Below are 19,824 nucleotides of genomic sequence, written 5' to 3' on the forward strand. Positions count from 1 at the left end.
AGACTTCAGTACAGCTTTCGCCTGTCTTAACCATACAACGCTCCTGGATAAACTCACGTGGCATGCGGGGGACCTCTTTATTACGTATTCATTTGTATCTAGAACCAGTGCAAGCAGTACGACTTAGTGAATGATTGTGTTTGTTCTTTTCGACTCTTGAAGTATGGTGTGCTTCAGGGCAGTATATACTTGACAGGCTGCTATTCAATGTTTATGTTAATGATATAGTCAACATTGGTCAAAACTCACGTGTCATCTGACGACATTAAATTATGTTTCTGTCTGCGACGAATATGAATGAACATGTAGCTGACGGAAATGCTAACTTGAAGTGGCTACGGCACTTTTATGGACGGAAAAAAAAAATACTGAAAGTAAATTCTGCTAAGTCAAAGGCTATCGTATTTATATCTATAAATATGTACATCGTTAAAAATTATACTGTAAACATTGGTACCGGCATTGAAATAGTAAACACTCTAGGTGTCATTTTTCAGAACATATGCAATGGGATGATCGTGTAGAATATTTGGTTTATAAATTGGCTAAAATAGTTGGCATAATCGGTCATTGCCGTTTAATTTTGCCTACAAATATTAAGGTTCAAGTTTATCACGCTTTGTTTGCTTCACAAATTAGCTATTTTTGGGTCACCCCGACTAAATCTATCATGAACAAACTAATGATTCTAAAAACTCTGTCCCACATGCTTGTTTTTTATTATTATTATTCTCGATCTAGTCATGATATAAGTAAACCGTCTTCGCCCTTACTTGCGCTTCGAGCTTTAAGCACCTTACCACGTGCTCCATATATCGTAGCGTTTGGGCTCGCAAGCGACAGTAGTTACGTCTTCACCGGGGGTGGGCGTTCAATCGGGATTTTGTGGTAGTCAGAGTGCTGTTACGCTCTGTATGTTGTCAGCGGGCCACAAATTTCTACCGATTGGATACACATACCTGCAACAAAATATAGCGGTGTCAAAAAAAAAAAAAGAATAGAAACCTATAGGTATTTGCAAAACGTATACACTGACCCGCTGTTTACAAACAAGTCAGCATTTGTCCACACCAGGTGTGGGTTGGAGCTCGCAGAAGACGATTCGTTGTGGATTGCGTTCTGAGCATGCGCAATAGCTCTGCGGAATATTGTACACCGCTCGCGCGCCCACAGCCCACTGACATTTTGCACTGGTGATATGCGGAGGGAAGGTGCATAAGTCACAGTAGACTAGCCTGATACCCGAAATGACACATGCGAGAAGAATAAAATTTAAACAGGAAAAAAAAAAAAACTGAAGTAGCCATGCGAAACAAACCCATGGGAATCGGAAAGCACGGTCGACATTGGGAACAGTGTGGAGAAGCTCAGTGCCTCATTACCAGGGCATGTAGTCGTGGTTCGTTTCAAGGATGTCGTATTTGCCCCACCACTGCGACAGCATGTCTTCGATGAGAATGCCTGCAGCGAAGGGACAGGATTGTGCATATAGTCACGGGCAGAATGATGTAAGTTCGGTCACGCCATAACAAACCTTGAAGTTTTTTTTATTTTTAGGTTAATTTCATAAGGCACCTTCAGACTTTCCCCGATGTTGATTCTATAGCGATAGGGAAGTTTCAGAAGTCAACGCTATCTTATTTAAAATATAAAGGAGGTTTTAATAAATATTGAAATAGAAAATGCGGTTCAGTTTTGGAAGCAGCATACATCGCGCTCCGCTGATCGTCGTTTCCACGTTGAAACTTCAAGAAAATTGCTTCTGAGTTCTGACACTTTGGCGTCTAAATGCTCGTCGATACAGGAGACTTTAGAAATCATTCCGCTGGTCGTCTTGGAGCGCGTCGGGATCGACTTTTTTTGAGTGCGCCTATTTCACTGGGCGATCGAGATCGAGACCGACGTGTTCTACTCATCGTTTTGGATCAGCTCCCACTCCAGATTTCGATCCGGATCCGAGAAAAGTTGCTCCGGCGATTTCGGCGGATTCGACCGGAAGCCGGCCTGGCCAGCCCTCGGCGAGCACACGTGACTTCCTTTTTCGCCGGGCATCTCGCCTCGAGATCCGGGACCGCGAGAAGGAGATTCCCGGGAAGGTGAATGTCGGGGAGGCATCTGCCGATCCCGGAGGTGTGGTCATGATCCACTAGAGATCCGGAGGCGGAGCGACTCCCTTCGTATCGCGTGCTCCATCTCGGATCTCTACTGATCCCGAGGCACTCCAAAACGAACAGTGGAGTTCGCCATTAGTCGTGCAACAATCCGCTTCCGTCCGCATTTTTTTTTTTTTTTTTTTTGCCAGGGAGAACGTTTTTGTTTTGTCAATTTTTGTTTGTGTTTTTCTTCAGCATGCTCATCACGTGGGTCCTGACAACCACTCACAAGCTCTGTTGGCTGTCGGTCAATCGGCCTTCGTTCGTCTTTTTACAAGTCGCACACGCACACACCTCCGCTACTCCGTCGGCCAGTGTCGCGTGATAGCACAATAGAGCAACGCTGGACGCGGGTAGGTCTTCGAATGCAAAGGTACAAAACCCTTACTATGGAGCAAGATCGAAAAAATGTTGGAAGGCCAAGGAAGGATACGAGGGCCCGGTAACAGACGGACAGCATTGGCAGGTGGCGTGTGACGTCAAGTCTGACGAGCACCGAGGCACCTCCTAGATAACAAAGCCGTAGGGCTGATAGAGATGGCGTCATCAGAGAAAGCAAACGCCGGGCACGGATTGGACACGACGATTGCGTCAACGTTTGGCTCAAACTTGACTCGAAGCCGATCGCTGACGCTGCACTCGTTTCTAACCTGTGTCGAGCAATGGCCTTCGCTGGTGACTCCAGAATCTTAGCGCTACAGCCTTGTCTTCTAGGCTGTGTTGACCGAGGTCACCGAAAAGCGGAGGAAGCGAGGAGGAAAACCGTATGTTTGCTTGGTGGTGTTCCAACAGACACCGTACTGCCGGATTGCCAGTCGCTTTAACTTCTACAATTTTTGACGGAGACGTGTCGCCTCACGATTTCTGAAGTGTCCTGCTGGCGCTACCGTTGAGGGTCAGAGGTCTCGGCGATGTGCAGTTCATTTGTTGCAGAGCAAAAAACACGGTACGCGCTCAAAAGAATATATAGATTTTTGCTTACCATTTGGTCGGGATGCCAGTTCGTTCAGGTAAAACCGATAGTTCTCGTTCAGGCCAAGATCGTCAACGTCGTCCTGTCGTGAAGAATAATTGAACACACGGGTAACGGGCGCATCAATGAGTTAATCATTTTGAAAAAAAAAGAATTGGCTGTAGGAACTACTATTGTTGGTTGTCTATGAATTGCGAGAGTATTCGTCACGAGGCTCACAACGCAACTTGCTGTGGATACGGCGAGTCGAAGTTTGGGTAGACACTTCATTTTATTAATGGTTTACGACGCAAACATTGCCGTCAGCACGACTGCAGCGCGCCACTTCGAAATTGGTAATAGCCTGATACCCGAAATGACACGACGCCATCTATAGCGTCAAAAGTGCGAGAATAGAATTTAGACGGGAACGAAAAACTGACGTGGCCTGGCGGAGAACGCGCGAAACAAACCAATGGGGATCGGAAAGCGCGGTCGACATTGGGAAATCTACGAAATCTTCCGTCTCTGTGTAATCGTTTATTCTTCTGTCTCTGTGTAATCGTTTAATGTTCGAGCTGTTTCCCCACCATCTTTGCAGCTTCGTGTGTGTATGTCTTGTTTTGTCTCTGTGTAATCGTTTAATGTTCAAGTTGTTTCACCACCATCATTGACCATGTATCAACTAGCTCAACTCAAAACGACAATTGCTACACAGCTTGGGCGCACATTCTGAATGTGTGCGTGCTGCCGCTTCATGTATGCCCGGCGCGGGTTTAATTACGCCAAAGCCACGAGTGATTACTTCGTATAATGCCCGGCGCGGGTTTATCTGCTCGCTAGGACGCAGGGGCGGATCCAAGAATGGGGGGGGGGGGGGGGGGGGGGGGGGGCAAACAAGGTCGTCCTCCCTTCTCGGAGAACAATTTGACATGGGGGGACCCCCCGGTGCACACGAAAGAGTGGGAGAATAGTATCCTTACAAATTTTCTGCCCCCCCCCCCAAAAAAAAAAAAAAAAAACGAAAACAATTGAGTTTTAGATCCACCCCTGCTAGGACGACGTCTAGGGCAACGCCAAAGAAGACGTCTAGGGCGACCTTGTAGGGCGATATCAAGGGCGACCTCTAGGGCGAGCTTAAGGGCGACCTTTAGGACGACGTCCTAGAGGATGGAGTCAAAAACGACGTCTAGAGCGACCTCTAGGACGATCTCAAGGACGACCTTAAGGAGGATCTCAAGGACGATCTTTAGGACGACCTCAAGAACGACGTCTAGGACGACGTCGAACACGGCGTCCAGGACAACCTCTAGGACGACGTCGAGTATGACGTCCGCATACTCGCGGCGCCTGCTTATGCGGACCTCTTTCCTATGCGTGGATTCGGCCGCCGCGCGGCGCCTCTGGATGCGCGCGCCCCGCTATGCACGGCGAGATTCGAGGCCAGATAGCGTATTGCGAAAACCGGGTGAAGTAGCTAAAGAATAACGATAATAATTCCTGCAGAATGGGAACAAGAGGGACACAGAAGAAACACAAATCTCCAAACACAGCTAGGTGACTGGTGCGCGACTGAAGAAATCTGCCTGGTCCTGGTGTCGAACCATGTAGGGACCTCTTTATTTCCAGTGGAGTGTTTTATCAACTGAGCTAACCAGGAGTTAGACGTCAGTAGAGCAAACGGCTTTTAACAGCTGCTACCAGTCTAATACCAACACGGGTGAACGGCCTATATAGGTTATCATGATAACGGAATTAATGCGAAGGTGCAGTCGAGCTGCACAAGAATAACGACAATAATTCTTGCAGAAAGGGAACAAGAGGGACGAAGGACAAAAACAAATCTCCAAACGCAGCTATTTGCGACTCCAACAAAACGAACGGCACCTAGCTGGAAAACACTGAACTGGCCGGAACACGTCCCTTCGCGATTTCTGCTCGTCTCTTCTGGCTTCCGTGTTTCCATGTTGTCGGTGGTTCGCGCGACAGAACAGTTATACCGGTGACTGTGTCGTAACCCTAGTATCGCCTTGTGACCCAGGTTGCTCTGCACGCAGCCTATGTAACCGCATCAGCCAGACATTCTGCGTTTATCAACGTTCATCAGCACCGTGGAAGGACAGTGGGCAGTCCTTTCCTCGTTTCCTCGAAGAAACTCAAGCTCTGGAAGTTCGCTTACCCCAACACATCGCCGCAGGTTCGAAACGTGGAAGATAAAACGCGGGGGAACCAATTTTAAGTCCAATGCTTACTTGCTGCTGCCCCAGCATTATGCGTTGAGCTGGCGCACGGTAGGACCTGGATTTGACCGCCATATTTTCCCGATAGTGGCGTCCCAGGTCGCTGGAGTCGTGAATAGGTGACCGGTGCGCGACTGAAAACTTCCGCCTGGCCCTAGTATCGAACATCTTCAAATTACCTCTCCATTTCCAGTGGAGAGCTCTACGAACTGAGCTAACCAGCAGTTACACGTCAGTGTGGAGAAAACGGGCTTTAAGTTTTAACAGCTGCCACCAGTCTAACAACAAGGGTGAACGGCCTTGGCCTGCCTTTTAAGGTTATGATAAAAATGCAATTAATGCAAAGGTGCACGTAAGCTGGAGTAAGGGGGACAAAGGACAAACACAAATCTCCAAACACAGCTATGTGACTGGTGCGCGCCAGAAAAAATTCTCTTGGTCTTGGTATCGATCGAACCAGGGACCTCCACCAGTCATTATGCTTGGAGGTTTGTGTTTGTCCTTTGCCCCCCTTGTCCCTTCTTTCTAGGGATTATTATCGTTATTTTTGTCCAACTCGCTTGTACCTTTGCATTAATTGCATTATCATCATAACCTTAAAAAGCAGGCCGTTCACCCTTGTTGGTGACGTCTAACTTTTGGTTAGCTCAATTGACAGAGCGCTCTATTGGAAATGAAGAGGTTCCTGGTTCGATAGAAGTACCAGGGGGATTTTTTCAGTCGGGCACCTCACTGCACCAGTAAACTAGCTGTGTTTAGAGATTTGTATTTGTCTTTAGTCACCCTTGTTCTCCTCCTTATTTAGTGGAAATATTTACACCACGTGACCTGCACCCCAATTCACTCTCCCCGCTGAATTTGGCGGGAAAATTGATGTCACGGTACCTACAGACAAATTCAGTTGCCTCGCTAAATTTGGCGGGAAAATTGATATCGCGAGATCAGACGTTACGGGAGCTACAGACAAATTCAGTTTCCCCGCTAGCGGAAAAATTGACGTCACGTGTTATCGTTATTCTTGTCCACCTCGCTTGCACCTTTGCATTATCATCATAGCTAAAGACAGTTGTCGCATTAAAAATAATTCTGCAGATGCGACAACCCTTTTCACGTGGCGGTTAGCTCCCGGCGGGAGAATTACGTATACCTCTCCTGCCGCATCGGCGGCTCACCTGTGTTAAGGTCTGTTCACACGATGCCTCTTTTAGGCGCGCAACAGTTTCGCGACACTCAAGTTTCGCGAAATGTGCTCGTTCACACGTACCACTTCACGTGCAACAACGATGACGTTTAGACTCGCGAAAATAGTTTGGGTGTTGACCATAAAGTGGCGCTTCAGTTGAAAGCCAACATCATCATCATCACCATTAGCCATTCAGCGTCGTGTTCTCCATCTCCCGCCACATTCTAAGAGTCAAAACGCAGGCGAGCTGGTGAACAATCATAATTAAGAAATAAAACCTTTAAGACAAAGAAACAAAAAGGGACATACACACCACCGTCTTAAAACCAGCACAGCATACAGCTGTCATTTACTTCCATATACTTAATTTACTCTTAAATTGTCATTTACTAGTTGTTGAATTGTCATTTAGTGCCATTTACTTTATTTACTGTTGAATATGTATAATTTGGTTGGAGGTTGACAAAGAAGAAGACTGTTGTGGAAGTAAATGAGAGCTGTAGGCTGTGCTGGTTTTGAGAAGGTACTGTGTACGTCCCTTTTTGTTTCCTTGTCTCAAGGTTTTATTTCTTAATTATGACTAAAAATATACGCGAATTATCATCATCACCAATTACGTCTTCGTCCATCGCTGGATTTTTTTCCGATATCCTACTTACTTTTCCTTCAGTGGTGCTTGACGTGCTTGCGGAAGCGCCGGCAGTATCCATCGTTCGTGGTTTCGGTTTTTTTTTCAGATTTGGCTCGGCTACAACACCGGCAGTGAAGTGGTCTTCTCAAACAGCTCGCTCCCCCCTCAAAGGCCACGTGAGAGCGTTTCTGAGCGGCCATTGGCGGCGCCCTCAGAGTGATTGACAGGACTCGGCAAAGTTTCAGCAAAAGCTCGCTCCAGAAGCGAGGTGTGCGCGCAACTTTTTTTAGATGCGCGCGTCCTTTTCGGACTCGTTCAGACGGCGCAACCATTTCGCGAAACTACATTTCTCGACACTAGATGCCCGAGAAAAATGCATCGTGCGAACGGGCCTTAAGTCCCTCCTGAGTCCTGAGTCGCAGAGGCGGCAGGAGGTAGAGTCCAGAAGAGGTAGCGAAACTCTCCTTTCGGACGCCGATCGCCCTTCCAGTATTCGCCGATTGGTGTCTCCTTTACGTGAAAAAGGTTCATTGCAACGTGATTGCAACCCATCTCCCAAGTTCTGTGCAGCCCCTCCTTGAAAACAGTCATTCCCTCGTCGATATCGCGGATATCAGTACACAGTATGACGCACAGGGAAACTTTTATCTCCGCTCATTCGGTTATTTCCACATTCACAGTACATTCGTCGCACTAACATCGCAGAAGGATTTTTTTTTTTTTGTGAAATTGTGAGATTGTTAATGCAAAGGAAAGTGATGACGTTTATAGGTCGCTCTCACTGAGTGCTCGTCCGTTTACTTCTTGTTGTGTCCCTGTTTCTTTTTTTTTTTCGTGCTCTGTTATTCATTATACATGTTCACTTATACAGGGTGTCCTCTTCTTCTCCCTCTCCCTCTCTCTCTCTCTCTTTATATATATATATAATTATTGCAAAAGTAAACTACGTTTTGTCGAACACTCATTCACCGCCCAAATATATACCGCTAGTGGTCAGAACCTGCAGATGACAAAGATTCAGCACTACCCGTGGTTTTATTCAAACGTTATAACTGAATTTCTGAAATTTTCATTGGGAAAATGGCGGCCGCAAGAGCTCCACCGAAAATGGCGAAAAATTAGCCCCATTTCCCCATTAAAATTTTCGAAAAATCACTTATATCTTTTGAATAAACGAACGTTTAGTGCTGAAACTTTTGCGTCTGGTTCGAAACACCAGTGCTATGCATTTTGGGCGAAGAATGAGCGTTCGGCGATGCGTAGTTTATTTTCGTGCTTAAAAAAAAAAATATTTTTTTTAGGGGAAAGGGGGGGGGGGGGGGGGGGGGGCGACCTGGTCCACTACTCAACACTTCTGCACCGATCCCGCTCTCACGCTAGAAATATGGCTGTCACGGACCCACATGCGTTTTACGTACCGGGTAATGTTCTCGGTAGATTTCCATTTCTCTCAGCGCTTGCTCCTTCCTCAGTTTCTTGAACTGGTGGAACTGCTTCTGAAACCAAACGATTTTTTTTTTGTAGTTTGGCTGGAACATATATTGCCGCGCGCAGGGCCGAACAAACAACGCTCGATCACGTAATTCTAGAAGATTCGCGTTTATTCTTACTGGGGACATAACTTCTATAATTTCGTCCTAGTTTCAATTGTTCTCGAAAGTGCCTGGTAATTCTCACCCCGATCGCTCGATGTCCGAACCTTCTGGGTCGAACTTTCGCGATGCCGATGCACACTAGATAAGGAGCTGTCCATGATCTTGTCGAGTCAGTCTCGTTCTCGCTTGCTGTTACGCCGCCAGATCGCCACACGATTTTTTGCAGTCTCGACGCTCGTTCTTTATTTTGCTTGGCACAAGATCGCGGATCAAACCTTTTTCAATTCACTGTTTATCCTCTCGTCACCTTCATTCGTGACAATATTACGTTGTTACGTCAACTAAGTTTTTTTCGGCGAAGATATTGGATTTTCCAATTACGTCGTCCGCGTAACTTCACGCAAGTGACTTTCTACTGACCTCAGCGGTACATTCTCGTCCCAGGCTTATATGAGAGAGTTTTCGTAGATCGTGTTTTCATGTCACGCTATTTGTAGCGGGAGCTCGCGCTGCCACTTCGATGCATGCTCTGAAGCGCGCGCCTGTAGCGGTAGCGGGCCTTTGAAAACGTTCTACTAAAACTGCCTATGATCTCAAAGGCGGGCGGCACGCACTCTTATCTTTTACCACATATGAATATGGGGATAGGCGGTACCGGTGGCCAGGTATGTTAGCGCTGCCCAGCTCAAAGTACGTGAGGTACGGTGCCTGGAACGCGTCTCCAGCTGTTGTTTACCTCATCAAAAAAAAAAAGTGGTTCCTCTATTTTCGTTTAATGACGTCATAGACATGTCATGTCACCGGCCGCGGTCCTGGTGGTTTCATGGCAGCGGTGGTGTGCACGCAGCAGACGCCTGTCCTGCTGCAGGTCACCCTCCAGCCCGACGTTTCTCGGAAGTTTCAGCACGTAGCCAGGGGGCCACGTGACGACAGCGACATTCGCGTTCGCTCGTTTGCTTGTCACTGCGATTTCTAGCCCCCAACCGCCGGGATCGCGACGTCCGACAGCATGACAAGCCAGCTTCTATGACGTCAGTCTGACGTCATGCCGCAGCAGTGGTGCTGTTGTTGGCAGGGCGCTTACATAGATGCTCCACGAATCAGGTTCCCGCCGACGGCACAGCGCAACAACCACTGAAGTTGTTGAACCCATATAGATTCATACCCAGGTATTATCTGGTATTAGTTAATTTGTGACGGTGTTATCTTATTTTCTTCTATAAATGTTGCTATTTGTTTATTTCTATTTTGATAATTTTCTCCTTTCTCATATAAACACTATCGCGGATCGTAGATTTTCGTGCACCCCTCCCCCTACACCCCAGGGGGAGAATTCTGCACAAACCCCGAATCAAACCCTAGGCAAGCCGTCAAATCTAACAGAAATAAAGATGCCGAATTAACGTCTCGGCGCTTGTGCGTATGCTTTTGGTTGCTTTCCGAAAGCGACCAAAAGCTCAGCACGCGCTCACACGTTCTATTGTGACGTGGCGTGAGAGCCTATGTATGCCACGCACCTGAGACGATTGTCCGCCGCCCATAGCGTGTCTTCGTTCGTGAATCTGAAAACAAATATTTTTTACACCCGTATGGGCGTGAATCAGCACGTCACGGGGGTAATACCGTCAGGGGTGTCCGAGCAACACCGTTATTAAACCCCAGTCGCACTGCTCATATATACACCGTACCAAAGACACGGTCTGCCGACATGATAATCTTCGGACACGCTCAAACAAGTTCGAAGCATGTTTCCTTCATAATGTCTATGTTCGGGGACATGTCTACAGATAGTTTTTGTATAACCCGTGTGACCGTCGAACAAAGAGCACACACGCCTCAGACAGTGTCTGGAGACTCTCCTTTGTGCGGTGTATTGGCCGTGTGTCCGCGGCCTAAGGGTGCAAATCAGCATGCATGAAAAAAAGGGTGTCACTTTACACCCTTTTGTCCCATATAATGCACCCCAAAACTTCAATTCGGCGTACAGCGCACTATAATCGAGCAGACGGTCCCACATTTTACGAGGGGATTGATAACGGTGCGATATGACTTATTAAATAGGGAAAATACGTATCAAAGACTACAGAAAGAAAACACTGGGGTTTTGCAGTAGAGCCAATAAAACCCCGATTATTATTTTTTTTTGTCAGTAACACGTACATTAGCTATTTTAGTAAGTTGTACCACACGGCTATCAAGCCTCTCGTGAAGGTTAGTACCGTCAGATCAACGTCAGTGCGCTGTGCGTCGAACTGAAGTTTTGGGGTGTATTATGTGGAACAAAGGGTGTAATAATACACCTTTTTTTTTTTTCTAAGAGAGTGCTTTAGCAGTTAGGCTATCAGGACACGTTGCAGGAACACCCTCGGGGTGCTGGAAATATATATTTCTTTATGGGTTACAAATTTACAAATGCATAGAAACGACGAATGGAGACGGCTAGATGATGCACGCACGAGACAAGAATGCAGAACATTGTTCTGAATATTTTGCCTGTAACGATGATGTGTATTTCGAGATAGGTTCCTCAAACTTCGGGATATTATGCTTCACCTGAAATATAGACCAGAATCTGGTCTATATTTCAGGTGAAGCATAATATCCCGAAGTTTAAGGAACCTATCTCGAGATACACATCATCGTTACAGGCAAAATATTATTCCACGTAACTATAAAGGCGCTAAAACAACCTCTGCTAGACGTGTTTGAAGCGGATATATGTTGTTGCTACTCTGCATTGCAGCGCAACACCCTTTTCTACACCCCTTTTTTTCACCTTTCGAGAAATGAAGGGTGATCCATTCAAGAGAATCGTCTGTTTTATGAATATCTAAGGTGTAGGGTTTCCCAAGCGGACTTTCCGCTGTAAAACGAGCCGGAAAAAATCGGCGCCTGCACATAAAAGGTGCGCATACTTTCACCGAATGTGCATTGGGCAGGTCCGCTTTACCGTGTGAAATTTCGGAGCGCACTTCTCTTCCCGTGAAAAAGGAGAGCAAAAAAATTGTCGAGGTCAGGGTTGAGCTCGTTCGCAGACGACCGAGTTAGCGACACTATTTACCTGTGGCGCTATCTCCCGATAGGCGCATCGTCCAGACAACAGAGCACATCGTCTGTTCGCGGCGTCTATCGGGAGATGGTGCCACAAGTAAATAGTCGCTCTCGTTACTGGCTCGGTCGTCTGTGAACACGCCCAACCTTAACTTAGGCAATCTTTTTTTGCACTCATTTTTAACAGGAGAGAACTGCGCCTTGAAATTTCACACGGTAAAACTGACCTGCTCAATGCAACAGCGAAAGTTTGAGCAACCTGCAGGTTCCGAATATTCCGTCTCGTTTTACAGCAGAAGGTCCGCTTGGGACACTATATATATATATATATATATATATATATATATATTTGCGTTTAATTTCATTTAATTGCATTAATTATAATGCAATTAAATGCAAAGGTGCAAGCGAGCTGGCCAAGAATGACGAAAATAATCCCTGGAGAAGGGGAACAAGAGGGACAAAGGACAAACATAAATCTCCAAACACAGCTAGGTGACTGGTGAGCGACCGAAAAAATCCGCCAGGCGGATTTTTTCGGTCGCTCACCAGTCACCTAGCTGTGTTTGGAGATTTATGTTTGTCCTTTGTCCCTCTTGTTCCCCTTCTCTAGGGATTATTTTCGTCATTCTTGGCCAGCTCGCTTGCACCTTTGCACTTAATTGCATTATAATTCCGATGTGTTCACATTTTACCGGATTTGTTCGCGGCACCTATTTTTCGCGACTTGCAGGCGATTCGCGATATTCGCGAAAATTAGGTTCTCGCGAAATTTAAGTCGTTTACAGTATTAGGAATCAGCTGGCAAGTGGAGAGAGCTTGTGAATAATTATGTATATAAACTTTACTGCTGTGTTTCGGAGAAAAAAAGGACAAGTAGTTATTGGTAGCGGGTTGCGTTATATGTAATGTTTTTATATGTATTTTTTTTAATTCAATATATGCAACAAATGTTTACCAGCAAAAAAGAAAGCGTTTTCTTTACCGAAAAAATAAACAATGCAATGGGACCAGATATGAAAGTTTGATAACATTAATTTTCAACGGTCCCGCTCCCGGTAGGGGATTCCACTAATCTCCATGTGTCCTTGGACTTCGCGGGTCACCATCTTTTTATTGAAAATTTCCAAAAATCGCTTTAATTTTTGACACTTCGGCATACGGTCGGCCAACCGCCAACGTTACATTTAGACCGAAACTGAGCGTTCGGCAATGCGCAGTTTATTTTTGCGATGAGCGAAAACACGGTTATCTTTTTTTCCAAAACACCACAGTTATGCTGTTTTTATTTGTACAGCTATGTCTGGGCATTCTTGAAAGAGCCACACGGGGGACACGACCATGTGCACGTCAGGTGACATTTTTCGCCGTTTTTGGCAGTGCTATTATAATATATGTCGAAATGTTTGAAGCGTAAAAAAGGCAATATTTCCGGCAATGTTTTTTGTTATAAAGAAGCTTGTTCAAAGTAAGGAACGCAACCGGAAAGGTATTTTGTGCAATGTTAAAATTAAAAATGTTTGCTTCTGTTTTTTAATGTAACTCATTACGCAAGATGCAAATTAAGAAAACGAAAAACACGGAAAGAAAACAAATAATTTAACAATGATCTTCTATTTCAAATATTCCTATGATATGACAATTATATTAACTCACCCATTAAATGCGATATTTTCTCATGGCGACAACTGTATTGTTTGATAGTTTCCAATGTCTTTTTTTTTTTCTTTCTTTCTTTCTTACGCATAAATAGTATGCAATATCTACGCCAGTGATTATAATGGTCGCGCACCAGTCACTTAGCTGTGTTTGGAGATTTGTGTTTGTCCTCTGTCCCTCTCGTTCCCCTTCTCCAGGGATTATTTTTGTCATTTTCGTCATCTACATTAGCATCTGTGAGGGGCAGTCCCTTGTCGCAAGGGTATACACCCGTGTTGTAATATTCGGACACAATTTTTACCAGCTCGCTGAACACCTCCAAACACCATGCATAACGACCATTCTCGAAACAATATATTAATAATTGATCCGTAAGACTTCCACAGGTGCAACAGTTAAGCTCACAGTTCACGTAAAAAAAAAGGGAAAAACGAGGAGAAATCATGAGGAACTCACACTGGCAGCCGTTGTAAATAGCACACGACGCAGTGAACACACACGCACAAGTTAACAGAAGTCGCTACAGGACGACGGCAACATCACAATGGACGTGTATACATCCTTGAGGATCTGCGCTTCGCCATATCAGCAATGGCCGCTCCGGAAACGAGGAAAAACCCAGCTTGATCGAGAATGGGTTTTCCAAGCTGCTGCTGATAAAAAAGTGGTGTGCCTAGGTTTGAGAGTGTCTCCAACCGCTCGATCGGGATCACGTGGTGCAGGGCCGCGTTTGCAATGCGGAGCGCAAGTTCGTCTGCTTCTTTTGCAGGGGTTGCGGCGACGTCAGAAAGACGCCGCGAGCTCTGATTTTGGTTCTGAATGAAGGATGGTGGGTAGACCTCAAAGCAAGCTGCCTCAAGGTCTACCCATTATTCTTCAATCGGAGCCAGTAAGAGTTCGGCGACTTCTTGACGTCACCACAAGTCCTGCAAAAGAGGCAGACGAAGTAAGGACAAAACGAGCCTACTCGTTTTCTTCCTCAAGTTTAATTAGGCAGACGAACTTGCGCTGCTTGCGCTCAAGCCGCATAGAAGCTGCGAGGGAGGACGCGAAAGCGTCGATCGTCTGCAAGCGTCTCCGCCCTGCTGAGAACGCACGAATGCGCACACGCAACCAATATGCGCAGAAGGCAGCCGCCATTTTATTTGCAAAAGCTCTCCAAGGTCTGAGTTGTTCCCTCTCTGAAATCTATGAGGGTCTGATTCTTTTCAACAGGTTTTGCGGTGACATCAGAACGCCGAGGTCTGATTGGCTCTGATTGGAAGGATAGTGGGTAGACCTCAAGGCAGCTAGCTTTGAGGTACCCACTATCCTTCAACCAGACCTAAGCCAGAGCTCAGCGTCTTTCTGATGTCACCGGAACCCCTGCAAAAGAAGCAGACGAACTTGCGCTCCGAGGGCTTTTTTATTGTGTGTGTGTTTTTTTACGTGAGCTCTAACAGCCATCGCGCATGAGACGCGGAAACTAAGGCTTTCGGAACGCTTTGGTCCCCCAAACTCGGAAGCGATACGAGAGCTGCTGGCGTGGCGTTTCTCTTTTCGTCCTCTCTTGATTTCCTGTTTCCCTCTTTCCAACGACGTTATATCTGAAAGGCATCCTGCCTTTGTGGGAGAAACTCGTTGTTTGACTCGAAGATAAATCAACAGCGTGCATTGACTGCTTTCGCACAATGACCAGCCCATCTGCACTTATCGGCGGATTGCGACCAGACAACTCTGCACCAGAAAACGCTACATCGCAACCCTGACTAATGAGCTAAAGGCCCGAATTTCCAAAGTCAGGCCAGAGAAGAAGGAAGCAAATTTCTTTTGCCACACAATAATGCCGTTCCCCGTGCAAGTTTGACTTCACTGCCGAAAACTTTTCATCTTGGCTGGAAACTCAGATCAAGAAAAAGAAGGACGCTTTGCGCATTATTCATGCTCCGCGTGATGCAGTTCTGACAAGATTTGATTGTCGTAGGAAGGAGAGATAATTTTGGCCTCTGAAACGCGCACATCTTAGTGAAATAACGTAAAGCCAATCTAAGATGCACCGAAAGCGTCTTGCAGCGCGCCTCACAACAAGCGGAGAGCAAGTCGTCTGCTTCTTGCGCAGAAGTTGCGGGGAAGTCAGAACGACGCTGAGCTCTTATTAACCGACTGAAAAAAAAAAAAAAAAAATAGTGGTTAGATTTTAATGCTATAGATGCGCCGTTTTAAAATCCCTCAGTCGAAAGAAGAATCCACTGGAAACGCTCCTTGTTCCGCTTCAATGGATAGATATTGGCTATGACAACTTGTCTCCGATCCCACTTTTTAAGAAAGCGGCCTTTGTATTCATCGGAGGGGGAACCGAGCCCCTGAATGCAGCCTTTGTATCCATCAGAGGGGGAACCTAATCCCCGAAAGTCGTATTTGTTTCCATCGGAGGGGAAAACTCTAATCTCCCTCTCGTGGCTTCCAGAATGCTAAGTCAAAGTCGAAAGATAAAGCGGATATGTACAGAAAGGCAAGACCCTCCTCGCGTGTTGGCCGCGACGTCACGGAAACGATGGGCTCCTTGCACTGACGTCACATCGCATACCTTTGAACACCATGTAAAAGGAGGAGAGGGAAGCTGCTTTTGTAAGAATTTTGAGTGACAGGTTGGGAGGAGAATAGCGAAGTCTGTGCAAATCTGGGAGTCACAGAAGAGGGCCCTGATAGGAGGGGAGCTCCTTCTTGCCCTCGTCTGTGATGGTAATCGGAGCGCTCTTTGAATGATGTCACCTGCAACGACGACGCCAGACGCACGCGTCTACGAGCTACAGCTTGTTTGCCGCTTGGGGCGGGTCGGGGTTTCAACAATGATGACGTCATTTGTGGGCCTTGTCTTACAGTGGTACTGCGTGGAGGCTCTCGTTCATTTCTGGAAAAAAAAAATATTCATAGTCATTGATGGCGAAAAAATAGGGTGCTGTAGCTGCTGATGTGCATTATGAAGTGTTGTCGCACTGCTTTTAACTTTTGTAAAGTTTCAAAGGAAATAAACAGAAGGCGTTAGTGAAACTAAAGCAAGAGTGTAGAAAAAATCGTAAGGGTGCAGGCGAGCTGGTGAATATTAACCATGTTGAAATAACCTGAGACTGGGGTAGAGAAGAAGCATCAAATCGCAGAAGGGACAGAAAATAGACAGGACGACGTCTCAAACTCAGCCGAGAGCTGAGTTTGAGACGTCGTCCTGTTTATTTTCTGTTTCTTCTACGATTTGATGCTTCTTCTCTACCCCAGTCTCAGGTTATTTCAACATGGTCAAGAGTGTAAGTGAGCACGTGCTGAAGAGGAAGACAGTTTCTATGACTTCGGAGAACGACGAACTGCCTGGTCTATGAGGGCAACGGCTGGACGTTAAGTGTCACGGTAAAAAGGCAAAAAAAAAAAAAACAAAAAAAAACACGTGGGACAGAAGTCTGGCGCGGAAAGCTCTTTCACGAGATGAAACTAAGTAGACATCTGACGCGTTCAAGATGGCAGCTGGGCGATGCACATACGAGATGAAACTGAGTCGACATCTGACGCGTTCAAGATGGCAGTTGCGCGATGCACATACAGGGCCTCCAAGATAAACCAAAGAGAAATGAATCGTGTCATGTTGGTGGAGGTACTAATTAGATGAAAGATTAAAAACAAACAATGGGGCAGTAATACACTCAACTACCCAGAACAGAGTTTGCGGCTCGAAATTAGGTTTTTTTTCGGGATACGGTCCATTCGTCACATGCACACTCGTCACAGGACGATTGGTCAAAGGACGATTAGTCACACAGGAACATTCGTCATAGGATGACTCGTCACGCGGCCAACATGTCCCACAATAGTTCGTCCCCCCAAAAATGTATTGTTCAATTTGGTTCGGGCGGACAAAGGCGAAGAATTTGTAACGAACGTTTTAGCTTCTGATTCGGTCCCGAACATTGAATGTTGGTTGGGCCTCACAAAGTCGGTCACCTCTTATCTTAGCATGTCTTTCGCTTCTCGAGATCAAAGAATTTGTAACAGACGTTCTAGCTATCTGGGTCCGTCCTGAACGGTGAATGCGGAGGCCATAGAAGAGCGACTATTTTTGAACTCAGACTACATTCAAAAGGATGGAGGTGATCGCGACAGAGAGAGGTAGAGCCATGATGCTGCACGAGGGGTACTCGTACACATTCGGCAGAAGGAATTCCGATACTTGTTGGTTTTGTCGAATAGGTGTATGCAAGGCAAAACTAAAAACTAATTTGGCTGCCAGTCGGATTATTGCTCGTTCAAGCCTGCAACTGAGATCAACCTGCTCAAGACCCGTAATATAATGAAAGGAAAAGCGGATGAGTATTGTAATATTAGTTTATATAACCATTGGTTTACGTGACAGTGGAAAATCGTGAAATTCCTCATCAGGGTATGTGGGCAGACGTTGAAATTTACAATTTACTATCGTCCCCTGCTCGATCAATGTGACCAGTTGCCCGCATGACGAGTCATCCTGTGACGAATGTTCCTATGTGACGAATCATCCTGTGACCAATCGTCCTGTGACGAATGCGCATGTGACGAATCGTTCTCATCCCTTTTTTTCACCCGAAAACCGCCGATCGGCCGGTTTGAGTCGCGCTCACTCTCTTCTCCGTGGTCACGGGCCGTTTTCTAATGTTTAGACACGACCACCAAATATAATCAAAGTCGTAGGTCATCGAAGGAAAACACACAATAATAAATATAGAAAAATAGATATGATACCCATTTGCTGGGGCTTCTTATAAGCTCCGAATGCGTTGTCTGTTTTAAGGTGAAAAAAAAAAAAAAAAGTTTCACAACCACGTGATTCTTCCTCCCCAGTCCAGTTTCAGTTTCGGTCTCGGGCAATCTTTTTCTTTTTCTTTATTTATTTTTTTAATATACGCGACGCTGTAGCAAAATATTGATTGGGTAGTCTTCTGACACCATAAGGAATCGCCTGTCAAAAATAAAAGAGGTAAATTTAGGGGGATGTCAGTGTCCTGACTGTCACGTGACCGTCGGAAGGGGCCAACGTCGGAGGGGCGTAGCCGGCGTGGCGATGTGCGGTGAGCGTTGTCAGATGTTTCATCCACAGCGCTGGATTGACTGGGATGGATTATAGGCTTGTCCGCCGGTGGTGTAGCGTAATGGCATGTACCATGTCTGGAAACAAAAAAAAAAAAAAAAAACTCTCTCCCCCCTCCTCTTCGTGTTTTCCGAAGAGCGAATTCCATCAATCACAAATGAGGGGTCAAACATCCCCTTTGTGCTCGAAGTGTTTCATTAATGTTCCTTTAGCACGACATTCACCTCGTCTCATTTCACATGCAGTTTACATACATGGGCACGTACGCTGTTTGAACACATCTGCAAGCGAAATCGCTCGTTTTTCCGATCGAAGCGAGAACAGGCTTGTTGTCTGTTATTTTTGGGTGAAGGAAAAAGGGGAAGCCAAGGGAGGATCCCGCACAGTTTGTACAAATACAATCCGCGGCACCAGTATTTAGTATCAGTATTCAGTACAGGGGCGGATTTAGAGGGGGGGTCAGGATGTCCTGACCCCCCTCTTGATTTTTGAATGTGAAAATTTAGGGTGTGAAACGAGGGAAAAGGGGAGGGGGTTCCTAGACCTACGGTACGCTGACCAACACCTGACCCCCCCCCCCTCAGAAATTTCCTGCATCCGCCCCTGCAGTAGCACCACAACCGTTTTGCATCAGGGCGATCGGTACGTCGCAAGCGCGTTTTACATAAACAGGTGGCGCAAGTTACCGTCTGATAAGGAAAAAAAAAGGGGGGGGGGGGTGGCAGGAAGCAGGAATATTGGTGAAAGGCAGAGTGGCATACAGAGGTCTGTCGGGAGCACGCAAAAGGACGTCCACTCATTCGGACAGTTCGCCTGGCGCGATACAGTTTGTTTCCCTTTCGGGGTATCACGCCGTGTTTTAGGCGGTATTTTCAGTGTACGTTGTGTTTAGAACTTATGTGACACTACACGGCCGGTGATTTTGGTGTCGCGTGAAGAACCGTCAGCGGCATATTATGCCGACATGTCGGCGCAGTGGATTCTGAAACCTGTGCTGCCTGTGCCGCAGATGTTCGAGACCGAGTCTCTGTCAAGAAAAAAGGTACCGTCAGTCCACTTTCGCAACACTTCCCGTCGTGCTCGCAAGTCTTCCTAACCTGCGTGGGACGTAACGTGAGGCTTGTCCTTGTAAACGCTACTCTCGCTGCATCGTATGTGTCAGTGAGCAAGCACATGACGGCTGTTTCCGGTGAATACACTGCACCCGCGCTGCGGTTTAATTTTTAGATTAATGTTAAGCCGCTGTCACACTGCCCGTACCTCATACGAAA

At 46.3% G+C, this 19,824-nt stretch overlaps 2 protein-coding genes across 4 annotated transcripts in view; one reads left to right on the top strand and one right to left on the bottom strand.

The window, feature by feature from the left end:
* Positions 1 to 14,067, bottom strand: part of LOC8034339 (opioid growth factor receptor-like protein 1) — a 38,419-nt gene extending 24,352 nt beyond the window's left edge. The window contains exons 1-5 of one of the 3 annotated variants that reach the window (XM_040503551.2): positions 13,921 to 14,067; positions 10,272 to 10,316; positions 8,578 to 8,655; positions 3,136 to 3,208; positions 1,383 to 1,461 (exon numbers count right to left, since the gene is read on the bottom strand). In XM_040503551.2, the coding sequence (XP_040359485.2) occupies positions 1,383 to 1,461; positions 3,136 to 3,208; positions 8,578 to 8,655; positions 10,272 to 10,295 (254 nt within the window). In that variant the 5' untranslated portion in view covers positions 10,296 to 10,316; positions 13,921 to 14,067. The remainder of the gene's footprint in view (positions 1 to 1,382; positions 1,462 to 3,135; positions 3,209 to 8,577; positions 8,656 to 10,271; positions 10,317 to 13,920) is intronic. The other 2 variants (XM_040503552.2, XM_029981354.4) reach the window with 2 other exon arrangements.
* Positions 14,068 to 19,268: 5,201 nt separating this feature from the next.
* Positions 19,269 to 19,824, top strand: part of LOC8023660 (membrane-associated tyrosine- and threonine-specific cdc2-inhibitory kinase) — a 33,321-nt gene continuing 32,765 nt past the window's right edge. The window contains exon 1 of the mRNA XM_029981355.3: positions 19,269 to 19,595. Coding sequence (XP_029837215.2) covers positions 19,518 to 19,595 — 78 coding nt within the window. The 5' untranslated portion in view covers positions 19,269 to 19,517. The remainder of the gene's footprint in view (positions 19,596 to 19,824) is intronic.

Source organism: Ixodes scapularis, unplaced genomic scaffold, assembly GCF_016920785.2.
Source record: "Ixodes scapularis isolate PalLabHiFi unplaced genomic scaffold, ASM1692078v2 PGA_scaffold12__126_contigs__length_90152505, whole genome shotgun sequence".
Classification (NCBI taxonomy): Eukaryota; Metazoa; Arthropoda; class Arachnida; order Ixodida; family Ixodidae; genus Ixodes; species Ixodes scapularis.